Source organism: Pteronotus mesoamericanus, unplaced genomic scaffold (assembly GCF_021234165.1).
Source record: "Pteronotus mesoamericanus isolate MK-2021 breed Mesoamerican mustached bat unplaced genomic scaffold, CSHL_Meso_final contig_25, whole genome shotgun sequence".
In the NCBI taxonomy this organism is placed as follows: domain Eukaryota; kingdom Metazoa; phylum Chordata; class Mammalia; order Chiroptera; family Mormoopidae; genus Pteronotus; species Pteronotus mesoamericanus.
Window position 1 is genome coordinate 15,177,185 of NW_026555105.1, and position 13,059 is coordinate 15,190,243.

The 13,059-nt window shown below is 37.8% G+C and overlaps 1 protein-coding gene across 6 annotated transcripts in view; it reads right to left on the reverse strand.

Moving 5' to 3' along the window:
• RALGAPB (Ral GTPase activating protein non-catalytic subunit beta) overlaps positions 1-13,059 on the reverse strand; it is an 84,715-nt gene that overhangs the window by 10,747 nt on the left and 60,909 nt on the right. For all 6 annotated transcript variants that reach the window (XM_054573763.1, XM_054573762.1, XM_054573761.1 and 3 more), the window contains 4 exons: positions 12,021-12,230; positions 7,680-7,838; positions 4,534-4,699; positions 1,305-1,427 (listed from right to left, as the gene is read on the reverse strand). In XM_054573763.1, the coding sequence (XP_054429738.1) occupies positions 1,305-1,427; positions 4,534-4,699; positions 7,680-7,838; positions 12,021-12,230 (658 nt within the window). The remainder of the gene's footprint in view (positions 1-1,304; positions 1,428-4,533; positions 4,700-7,679; positions 7,839-12,020; positions 12,231-13,059) is intronic.

Sequence of the window (13,059 nt, forward strand, 5' to 3'; positions counted from 1 at the left end):
CAGAGAACTGTAAAAAACAAAATAGACAACTCACAAGAAACAGAAGGAGGCTGACTTAGAGCAGGGGCAGAGTTGGCACAGGGGATATTTCATGACAGGAGATAAAGACTCAACTGTGGAACTACAGTGCAAGGGGGCATGGATCTAGCTGTGGGAGAACTGGGTTGGTGCCAACAGGCTGGGCCAGAGACACCAGGCAGGGACTCGGCCCACAGAGGACAGGTGGGACCTGGCTTCTGGAGTTAGGTGGTAGATAACGGCCTTGACACAAAGGCAAGCAACTGCTAATATACTGACCTAGACCATGGAAGGCCACTACTGCCAGGGACACAACTGGCCCCACAGTATGAGACAGGGAGGGGCCTACAGTGGGAAATGAAGGGTCCAAGTACAAAGGTTAGGAGGTTGTCAAGGTACGACACATGAAAAATCATTAGCTTGAAGATGAGACAGTAAAGTTTTCCACCTACTGCCTGATCAGACACCAAGAAATGGGCTTAATTTGCAAGAAGCAAAGGTTCTAGGAGAAATAAGACTGAACTCTGATCAAAAAATAATAATCACTCCTGATCCTTATGAAGAACACGCTTGATCATCAAAATCTTTTCTAGGCAGAAAGTTTCTCCTGCCCAGTGTGTGATCAGCCTACAGCTGTCCCGAGAACCTGCCAGTTGTAAGACTCTCTGGGGTTCCATATAAAGGCTCTCACAGGAAATAGGGAAGTAGGTGGGGGCAAACTCATAACTAGTGAAATGAATAAACAGGGCTTCTATGTATTGGTTATAATTAGATTAAAAAAGACAAACTATGGATTGAAGTGGGTCTCCTTCACTATTTAAAGGTTAGTATTCGAAGATCAGCCCGCTTGTTTTTAACTACTTTTCTTAAGCAAGTTAAGAGGAGGTAATGTCCTTTATCTTTGCATAATATAAAAGCTATCATGTTTGTCCTGGCCAGGTGGCTCAGTTGGCTAGAGTGTTGTCCTGTACACCAAAAGGTTGCAGGCTCAATTTCTGATCAGGGCATAAACCTAGGTTATGGGTTCACTCCCTGGTTGGGGGCATGCAAGAGGCAACCTATTGATGCTTTTCTCTCTCCCAACCTCTCTCTCTAAAATCTATAAACATATCCTTGGATGAGGATTAAAATAATAATAATAATAAAAATAATAATAAAAGCTACCATGCCTTAGAAACAGAATGCCTTAGATTACTTCAGAATCTTTCCCAATGCAATAATACTGCACAAACCAGTACATACAAAAACAGATCTCAAAAGGGCACCACAGAAAAAAATGCTCTTACTTAAGGACTCCACAGGAGAAGGAACCACAAAAGCTATTTCCGTAAGAGCATCAGCATAATACAGCACCTTCTTCTGTCCATTGAAAATACTAGCCCCGACATCTTCAGAGGAAATCACTTCATCTAGGAATGAGAAAACTATGTTACTGCTCCAAAAAGTGGGGGGAAAAAATCATCCTGCTTCATGAAATTTTAATTGGTTAATAAAGTAATAACAAATAGAAGGTACATGAGGTCTGTTCAGAAAAAGTCCAGCCATTGTTAATACAATGAGGACGGTCTGTGCAACATCCATGTCACCTGGCAGCCAAGGAGACTGGACTGGAATGCACATGTGCAAACAATGATGGCTTCACTGTACTGGTCAGTGGCCGGAGCAGCAGACATTGTTGAGTGAGCATATGTACTGTGTGGCTGTCACATTCAAAATGACTGAGTAAACAGAGCAATGAAATCTGCACCAAATTTTTCGTTAAGCTTGAACGTTCCTCTGCAGAAACTATTCAGATGATTCAGAAGGCCACAGCTATGGGCAACTGGAGACTGGCAGCTTCATCATGACAACGGGCCCGCTCATGCATCATGTCTCTTGCAGGGTTTTTTGGCAAACATCAAATCACCCAAGTGACTCAGCTCCCCTAGAGCCCAAATTTGGTAGCCTGTGACTTCTGGCTTTTCCCAAAATTAAAATCACCTTTGAAAGGGAAGAGATTTCAGACGATTGATGAGATTCTGGAAAATATGATGGGGCAGCTGATGGCAACCGGGAGAACTGTGAGGTCCCAAGGTGCCAACTTTGAAGGGGACTGAGGAGGCATCACTGTCCTATGTGTAATGTTTCTTGTATCTTGTATTTTCAATAAATGTTTTTCACAGTACATGGCTGGATACATTCCGGACAGACCTCATATTTCCAAGAACCAATTAGTGTGTAAAAAGGATAAATTATAAATGTTCATTAAATATCTTTAACTTTAAATCATAAAAACCTTAATTTCATAGTTTCTGAAACTTCTCTAAATCAGACCATTTCTGATGAGCAGGGCCTTTGGTTCACCTGTATGAGGCAGATTAAGGAAAGAGTCTTTTTGGAAAAGGCACTCATCAAAAGAAACAAGACTACCACAGTCCTCTGATGGGAGCTGGAGAGCGCATGCGTACTCTTGCTTTCAAGGCATTCTGTCCCTGCTTTCTCTGCTGCGCCTCAGCTCTGCTTCTGTTTCCCTTCCCCAATGGTCAGCCATATAACATAAAATGTACAGGCAGTTTTATTAATACCATCTGCTCTAAGCTATCAGGACTGAATTAACAAAAGTAACATTCCCAAGAATTAGTATAGTTTTCAATTAAAATGGACACAATGTCCCCTAGTATTGGATAGTAATACATAAAAGACCAACGACCTGACAAAAAATTGGGAAGAAAAAATGAAAAAGTTGTTCTCAGGAAAGAAAGAAAAACATGCTGAAAGATGCTAAAACTCAATCATAATTAAAAATAAAAAGATTCTCACCTAACAGACTGAAAGATACCTAATGTCAGTGAGGATGTGACGAACAAGAAATTTAGACCAGAGTTTAGCAAACTATTTCTGTAAAGGATCAGAGAGTAATTGCAGGTCATGTGGTCTCTGCCATGACTACTCAAGTCTGCCATTGCAGCATAGATAATATATAAATAAGTGTTTTGTAAGTTATTTAAATTTCCAGTGAAACTTTATTTACAAAAACAGGCATGGGCTATAGTTTGCTGACTCCTGTTTTAGACACTAGGGGGGCATTCTGTATCTACTGAAGTGGATACTATGGTACTCCTCCAGTGTCCACGCCACTCTCCCTTACTCTGCATGTAGCAGGGTGAGCTGTGGGTAGGGCTGACTCTTCACACCAGCTCTACCTTGCCTCTAGCTCTCTATCAGGGTCCTTCCAACTCTCCTGCCACAGCAACAGCCTGGGGTTGTCCCATCACTGAGTAGCTCAGGGGGTGGGAGCAGAGAAGCTCTGGAACCCTCTCCCCTACTCTCCCCTCTTCAGGCTCATGTGGTGTGTGAATGGAAAGCCTGGAACTGCCTTATGCACTATGAGAGAGACAGGACTGCAGACAAGGCCAGAGCATGGGGGGCCAAGATAAATGAAAACTGAAGAGAAATATTATAGGACAAGAGTGCTGATCAAGTGACAACAAAAATGTACACTAATCTCTGCAGCTTTCAGTTACATGAGGCAATAAATGACCATTAAAATCTAAGCCAGTGTGGGTCAGGTTTTCTGTTACTTGCAACCATAAGCATCCAACTGATATATTTATCAAATTGAAAAACGTGCCTATCCTGTATCAATTCTACTTTTGGGAATTTAGTCTATAAATATACTCAAGCACATATTAAGGAATATGTAGAAATTAAAATTACAGTATATCCCCAAATAATTTAATTCAAAGTTGGTTGAAATTAGAAAAAAAAAAAAACCCTGCAGGCCACAAGTCACAGTGGTATTTAATGGGAAACCTTGAGAAAGTATAATCATGTTGAAGAAGAACTCTGATAATTCAAAGCATTGGACACAAGCATTACCCACTGCAAAAGAGATAACATTAACTTTCCCATGACTGCAAGAACCCTCAGGACAAAGAGCATTAGCCAGGCAGGGCAAAGGTCTTAAGTCTAAATTTAAACTTGCACTGGTGCTTGCTATCCTCATTAGAGTTCCTCAGGATTTGTAGCGATGAGCCTGACTCTCTCAGAGATAGTCAGCTGTTTACTACAAAGGTTTTTATAGAATATCCCAAGAAAGTAATTTTTAGTGATAGCCACAGAGTCTGTAAAACAAAACTATTTATTAGACAAAATACACTTATTAGGAAACTGAATTGTTTGCTATAGATAACCTAAATTTATTATAGTATTGGTACAGAAAATGGAATTTGTTTATTCACAGGATAAGAGGAACTTACTACCCTTGTGAAAATTAGGCCACGAATTTTATATTAATTAACTGTATTTTTGTAACATGTATTTACTTATTTATAATTTTCTCCCATATACACAAAAAATATCTGTAAAAATATACAAACTATTAATCCTGTGATGATTAGGACTAGGGAAGGAAAACTTAACTTTATACACTTCTATTTGTTAATTTTTTAAAATAAGACTACAAACTCATAGTAAGGGGGAGGGACTTAAGAGTAACAAAACAAGAAAAAAACAAATCATCATTATGAGTTTTACCTTGCTCAGTTCCTTCACCATCATCGCAACTGTTAATAGACCAACTGGTGGAAACATGTCCAGTCCAACCAGGATGTCTGCCCACATCTACTGACCAGCCAAGGGAGAGCAAAAATTCTAGGAAATGTGGCTGAACATTTCTGGAAGATTCCACATTCTTTAAAATCTGAAATATATACCAATCATCAGCTATAATAAAGGAAACAAGAGCATATCGAAATGAATCTTCATAAAAATCGGTTAGCTTTGACATGTCTGACAAATCCTAAGCTCAGAATAAACTTGGCAATGTATTTTTGTAGTTAAAAATGCATGAGTTTTTGACTTGAGTTCAAATCCTTGCTGAGCCACTGTTTCAGATTCTTCACCTATACAATGGGGATAACAATGACTGAAGATTAAGTGAGATAATGCAAGTACTGCCCTTAGCTTCCTCCCTAGCAAAACAATTATTAAACCAGACATGTTTATTAAAAGTAAACAAAAAACACAATGTCCCTGCCTCCACAGAGGTTACTGTCTGGTGAGTGAGAAACATTACCTAGGTATGTAATTATTTAATTATCAACTTTGACAAATGCTATTGGAAATACAAACCTATTGAAAATTCAACGAAGATTAGGTATAATAACTGAACATAAAGACATCTTTCTCTTAGTACAAAGAAGAGAATGCAGTCATTCCAGAAAAAATCAATGAAGGACCAGAAGGCTCTCCCCTCTTTACTAAGTACTAAATATAATACCTGGGCTTTTCACCCCCAAAAGCAAAGCCCCTTGTTTTAAGACAGTGGTAACTCAAGGAGGTGAGTTTGCCCTCCAGGGGCCACCTGGCAAAGCCTAGAGACATATCTGTTATCTCAACTGGTGGGAAGCTACTGGTATCTAGTGAGTAGAAGCCAAAGATGCTGCTAAATGTCCTATTTACAGGACAGCTCCCTTAACAAAGAATTATCTTGCCCAAAATAGCAATACCAATGCTACTGAAAACCCTATGATAAAGGAAGATAAGTGTGGCATCCTCTACAAATTAAACCGGGGGGCTGGGGAGGATGATATACCTAACATTAAACCTAACATTCTCTAAGTCCACTGCCGACTTTCTGTATCAGAGTCTGCAGGGGGAGGATCCTAGAATCACTGTTTTTAATAGCTCCCCACCCCAACAAAGACTGATGAGCCAGTCCACATATTATTACTGATGTAGTTCATACAATGAAGCTATGTTGAGATCACCAGGAGGCCTGATAAAAATCAAAGTATGAGATGTTAACATCTATTTCTTCTCAATACACTGGGCATCACTGCCAGGTCATCATCTGTCACACACATCATCTCTTAAACACTTTTCTTAGAAATGTATTTATTTAGTTTACCCATATCCCTTCATAGTCTTACAAGCGCCAGGAAACAGATTTGACAGACAGTTCCAGTTTTCTTCCAATTAAAATTTGTATTCATAAGTGAAACTTTTAAATAAATGCTTTCTGAAAACTTAGTCAAGATGCAGTAAGTGAATCAAATTCAACTTGAAGGACACTGGCCAGCTGCTGGAAATTAATCTAAACCTACCCTATGGTTAGGGACGGCAAGTCTCAGCCATTACACAAGAGGCCTCAGAGAATCTTCAGAGTTTCCTAGTCACCCTCAGTCCCTAGAGAGCTAAGCAAACTAAAGTGATTTAAGAGTTCCCTTAAGGGTTTGTGTCTTCTTTTACAAGTATGAGAGAAAATGGCTCTATTATTTTCATACAAACCATGCATTAGACTTCCTTCAAAGCAGAACCCCAACCACCGGAATTACTCCAATTCTACTGAAGTTCTCCCAAAAAACCTGAGTCCACCAGTCTCATGCCTGGCTACCACTAGTCTACACTCTCCTAAGAGCCAAGCATATTGAACCCTCCACGAATTCTGTGAAGACAGAACTCTCCCTTACCTCCAGAGCCTTTACATATGCTATCACTTTGTTAGTAACAACCTGCTTTTACTTTTACCTATTGCCAAGGCATATTTCAAACACCAGCTTAAATGTCTTTTCCTCCAAATTTCTTAAAAGCAGTTTAGGTTTTCCTGCTAGGCCCCTATAACATCCTCTTAATAGCACACTTTGCTATGATGGTTTATTTAATCATCATCTTTCCTTCTAAACGGTAGTTCTGGGAGAAGTGAAATCTTGCAGCGCTTGTTCATGCCTATAACCCTGGTGCCTAGCTGATAGCAGACACTTAATACTTACAGAATCAATTACATGAAATAAGAAGAACTTTTTCATAAATCAATCTCCTTTTCTAGTAGGTCACCAATAATTTGAAACAGTGCTTCTAGTATAAACATTTTGTAAGTTGGGTAAATTTCTTAAGGCGTGCTCAATTTGATTAGCTAATGGTCTTACAATGATTTCAGTAAAATTCCAAGATCATATAGTTGCAGTACCCTACACAGCTGCATACTATATTTTACAAATCTTCCTTTGGCCCTTTCCTGGTCACAGTTGGTAACTTCCCACCTATTCCACGTTTCTACTATTCATTTCCAACATATACTTTAAATCTCCTGCCTGCCATTTGCTGTATTTTTCCTTCTCACCTATCTTATAGTAGTTTTCTTCATGTTTCTCCTAGTTGCTTTGTTACATGTACACAACTATTTTACTTAGTTTTCTGTTTTTATCCTCTATTTTTAGCTGTTATTTTCCCCACTGCAAACTATTCATGCCTCCACTGAAATTATTTGCTTGTGAAATTACCTGGAAGATGAGCTCCTTACGAGAAAGGGTTATGAATCACATCTATACCCTGGCAAAATGAGCCACAGGGAAGATGTTCACTAAATATCTGGTGTGTTGTTTTACTCTTCTTAAGCAATCAGGCCTAGCGTTAGCTTTTTGTGGCAAGTTTGTCTTATGAATCTGAATTCCTTGAAAGGAAGAAAGACATGCTATATAGCTCTACTATAAATCAATCCATTGAGAGTCAAGGCTCAAGACTTCAAGCATCATGGTTTTCATTAATTCAGTTTCTGAACTGGTTCACAAGGCTTTAAGCATCAAGTATAACTCATCTTCTACCATGGTTAAGTATAAACCATATAAAATATTTTATTTATAAGCATAAAAATTACCCACCCCCAAATTCAAAAATCTTACCTCCTGGTTTGTTTTCTGACCTGGTTTCATATAGAAAATAAAAACTGTGTCAAAAGGACGACATGGCAAGAGATCCAGATACCCAATGTCATCAAAAAACCCAGGTATTGTGGAGTCAAGTGCAATAAGGTGAGGAGGTAGACGACTATTTGCAGGTTCCTACCACCAAAGGAAGAAAGGAAAAATTATTTATTTTCACTTATTATAAAAGCAATGCTTGCTCATGATTTAATAAATACTAAGTATAAACTTACAAAGTAGCAGGAAAAAGCACAAGCATACTCTTAAAAGAAACAATTTAACATTCTTGTGTACTGTCTTCCAGTTCTTTCGTCTTTCTTTAAAAAGAAGACGATTGAGATCATATTATGTATTTAATTTTGGATCCTATTTTCTCTATATCATGTTTTCTAGAAAAAATTTTAATACACTTCTTTCCTCATTTATTGCGAGTAGAAATGCAAAATGGTACAGAAACTTTAGAAGACAGTTGGGCCGTTTCTTGCAAAGCTAAACACAGTCTTACCACATAAAATGGCAATTGCACACCTTGGTACTTATTTCTCCAAATGATAAACTATGTATAACAAAAAAAACACAAATGTTTATTGCAGCTTTATTTACAATTGTCAAACTTAGAACCAAGATGGCTTTCTGGAAGTCGGGGATTTTTAACCAGTGTGCCTCAAGAATTTTTAAAACTTGCAGTACCCAATTACTTAGAGGCACTAACCTCTTTTCCCTTAGATTGTCAAATAAAAAAACAACAATAGCCAAAACAACAATAACCATCCAGTGTGAATGAATCAAAATTATACCTATTCTTTTTGTTAAATTGGCAAAAAATATATTTCTAAGTGTGTGCTGCAGAATTTTAGTAATTAGTTTATGTGTGCCATGAGATGAAAACAGTTGAAAATCGCTGCGGTAAGTGAATGGAAAAACTGTAATATATCCATATAATGGAATATAGATGAGTGAAAAAAAGCCAATCTGAAAACACTACAAACTGTATGATTCTAGCTACATGACATTCTGGAAAAAACAAAACTGTGGCAACAGTAAAAAGATCAGTGGTTGCCAGGAGTTGGGGGAGGTGAGAAGGAAGACATGAATAGGCAGAATACAGTGGATTTTTAGGGCAGTGAACCTATTCTGTATAATACTGTAATGGTGGACACATTACTATACATTTGTCAAAACCCACAGAATGTACATAAAGAGTGAACTCTAATGTAAACTATGAACTTCAGTTAATAATGCATGAATATTTGTTCATCGATTGACACAAATGTACCACACCAATACAAAATGTTAATAAGAAACTGTGGGGGCAGGTGTGCTGTAACATGGGAGTTCTCTATACTTTTTGTTCAATTGTTCAGTAAACCTAAAAATGTTTTTAAAAATAAAGTCTATTACTTTTTAAATGCATTTTTTGTCTTTTTTTTTTTTTTAAGATTTTATTTATTTATTTTTAGACAGAGGGAAAGGGAGGGAGAGAGAGGGGGAGAGAAACCTCAGTGTTTGTTTGCCTCTTGTGGACCCCCTACTGGGGACCTGGTCCACAACCCAGGCATGTGCCCTGACTAGGAATCAAACCAGCGACCCCTTGGTTCGCAGGCTGGCACTCAATCCACTGAGCCACACCAGCCAGGCTGTCTTGTCCCTCCCCCCCCTCCAACTTCCTATCTTCTTTGAGATCCTCATCTTGCCCAATAATGGTAGCCATGGTATTTTGTCATCCACGGTATTTTTCAGGAAAGCATCCTCCAGAGACAGCAAGTATTACTCTTTTCTACATTAGCAAGAACTGTAAGCTTGGTGTTCTTCTAGTTTATTACCTAATACTTCTAGCGAGGGCTGGGGTGGCACCCTTTAACCGAAGATTAAAATAATATTTCTGCAGTCAGACAGAAGAGTAGTCACACTAAGTGAAATAAGTAGACTACAAATAGGCTCGGGCCAATTCAGATCAGATTTTGCCACTAAGTGAATCTGCTACAGATATACCCCCCAAAAAGCTTCTGGTCCTCAGTTACTTTGAAACCATGCTTAAGGAATTGTGGAGCAGTAGCATACTGTAATATACCTTGTAGGGCAAAGAATCCAAATTCTTTTTAAGTAAGCTATATCATTAGTTTGTTCTCCTGGATTATATTCTAATCCAGGAACATCACATGCACATATCTTATTTCTCCTGACTTCTTAAATTTTTTCTTCTAGGTCTTGTACAGTTTGTTAGGGTAACCTTTGCCAATATCAACAGCTGTAAATGGGCGCTTTTGCATTTTATTTTTAACTGGATATTATAGCTATCGTTATTAATTACTGCTTTGTGCGGTGATCTTAACTCTTATTTAAACATTTACTGATTCTCTTGTGGTTGTCTAATTAAAAGTCATGTTACTTATGAACTGTCTTCTTTCAATAGTTTTTACCCCTTATTTAGTTTAATATTTCATTGACTTTCCTGGTTTTGATATTCTAACTATTGTTGTATAAGATAACTGGGAGAACTTTTCTGTACTTTTCTTTTTTTTAAACAACTTTCTATTAGTCTACAATTACTCTAAAGTTTAAAAATTTCATTGACTAAAAAATTCTCAGTGATAAATAGCGCTCAAGGTCAATACCCTGTGCCTGATATCATCCAAGGGTACTTAAAGAGTTTCTCCTGGGCTACCACTTAGGAGAGATCTACCTTACTGACTTACTGTTTCACTGATCTACTATTACAATCAAATTAATTTTTAAATAGATTTATTAATATTTACCAATAATTAACACTCCTTGAGGTCCTGTGATAAACCTTACTTGGTTGTGTAAAGTAACTTGCTTAACATGCTACTGAATTCAGTTTTACCAGCATTCTCCTTAGTACTTTGTACATCTTTTTGTACAATATATTCCTAAGTAAGGCTGGTTTATACATTTCTGTATGCATGTGCTATCAGGTTTAAGTGATTAGAAATATGCTGAGGTTCATAAAATAAACCAGTTAACTTTCTGGCTTCCTTATATAGATTTAGTTCTGATATAGATGGCAAAGCATGGAAATTATTTTCTTGAAAGCTTAAAAATTTTAATTAAAATAGGTAACATGAATGGATAATTACAATCTCAGAGACAGTATTATCAGGAATCTTTTTGTATCCCTTCAGTCCACAGGCTGTAATAATTTTCTCCTAGTATATTTTTATTATTGCTTTGACTCTGTTCAATTTTCTTCATGAGGAATATCACTAATCATTTGTAGGTTGTATCTTTCTGTTCCTTGCCTTCTGTATTTGCCACTGTATTTCTCGTCATTTTCCTTCCTTCTCTTTTCTTCTGCACTTCAAAAGTTTTTATGTTCATACTCCCCATCAACAACTCATTTTTCTACAACATAAGATACTTTCCATCTACATACTGAAATCCAAAATCAGACACAAAGTTCCCCCTGGTTTGCTAAAATGTTAAATGGCCTTTAACCAAGTAGCTGCTAGGGAGTAAGGGAAAAGGACAAGTTGTGCAATAAGCAACTTCTTGCTCAGAAATGTTCAGTTGTGCTTTTCGAAACAAACAGGCCCTGGCACAAAACCCCAAATCCACCACAGGCAAGCTATTTCACATTTTGAGCCTCTGTTTCCACATCTGTAAAACAGGATAGCATGATTTCCCTTGTGAAATTGTTTTAAGGATACCAGAATTAAGAATTATGACAATATTTACCTTACAGGCTGGCTGGCTTTGTGTTAACCACTACATGAAGCATCTTACATAATCACAATGAGATGGATACTTTTGTCATCCCCATTTTGTAGATAAGGAGCTTAGACTCAGAGAAGTCGGGCAATTTGCCCAAGACCACAGGGCTGGCAAGTAATGTTGCCAGGACATAAACTTGGACAGTCTGATTTTAGGAAATGCACAACATAGGAAATGCTTGGCTTACAATTACTTGTTCCTTCTTAAAATGGTATGAAAGAGCAGAGTCAACTGTAGCCCATCCTTTTAGTAATAAATTTTACTAGGAAAAGATTTTTAGGATTCTTTTTCTAATTATCTGCAGTGTACGTGATATGGGTCCCACATTACCCTAGAAAATTCACAGCTGGGTGTATTATCAAAGAGGTCCCCTTACACAGAACTCCAAAAGCACTCATGGGACAAGCTGTCTTGGACTCATAGAGTGTAATCTATAGCACCCACAGAATTTCATTTATTTGCATGCACGGTAAGATTTAACCTGTTTCTTTTTTTTAAATTGTTTTTATTCTCTTAAAAATGTTTTGGCTATCATCACCTCAATGTTACTTTATAAATATATTTATTCATAAAATTTTAGGAAATTACCTTCAATGCCTCTAAGGACAAAAATCCAAAGTGTGAAAGGAAAAGGCGTGCTGTTTGGAATTCCTGGGCAGGAGGCGGAGGCTTACAATCTGTAATTGGATCAGGAAAACTTCTCTTCTGCAGTTCTTCCTCACTTTGTTGTTCAAGGTGTATTTCATAAGCAATCTGCTGAGCCATGCCATTCCTTAATTTTTCATGTCTCTCTTCTAACTAAAATAAACCAAATATTTAATCTCTTGGAACTATTATAAAAGGAATAGGACCATTCTTGATTTTAAAATAAAAATAAAGCCACAAGCAACAAAGTAAATGAAGATAACTTTCAGGGTTCAACACCGAGTTTCAATTCAATACAGACATATTTCAAGATTAAAAAAGTACCATAGAAACCCCCCTACAGCCTCAAGAATTGCTCCTTCACCTCCACCCTGTAAATGAAATCATTGTCTCTGCTTCCTTTCAAGAAAGGGGGCAGAGTTTTTGTTCTCATTCCCCTTCCAGACCACTGTCCGTCTTCATCCTACAGTGACCCCTCATCTTTTGAAGTCCTTATCCATATGGATTACTCCACTATACTCTGAGTATCCCCCGACCCCTACACTTTCCTTCCGATCAAGGCTAGTTTAAAATTCCATCCTCTTTAGTAGGTAATGATCCTTCTAACAACCTGGCTTATACAGGTTGGGGCAAAAGTAGGTTTATAGATGCTCATATGGAAAATAATACAATAATTACTAAATAATAATACAAGAATAAACTGTGTTTCATGTACTCACAGCTATAAACCTACTTTTGCCCCACCCTGTATCTCTATAACCTGCTCAACCTTTGTAACCTTTGGCCATCCATAAGCACACTTTTATATCTCAGGTGTCCTGTACTTTCAAGAGCTACAGTTCTGACATTCCCTTCTCTAATCATAATCCCTTTCCTGCAGTTCTCTCACACTTCACCTTCCATCACTGCGAGGTATCCAACCCCTCCCCACAGTTTCCCAGGCCATTAACATCCTTCTGGCTTCATCTACTTCCCAAACAAG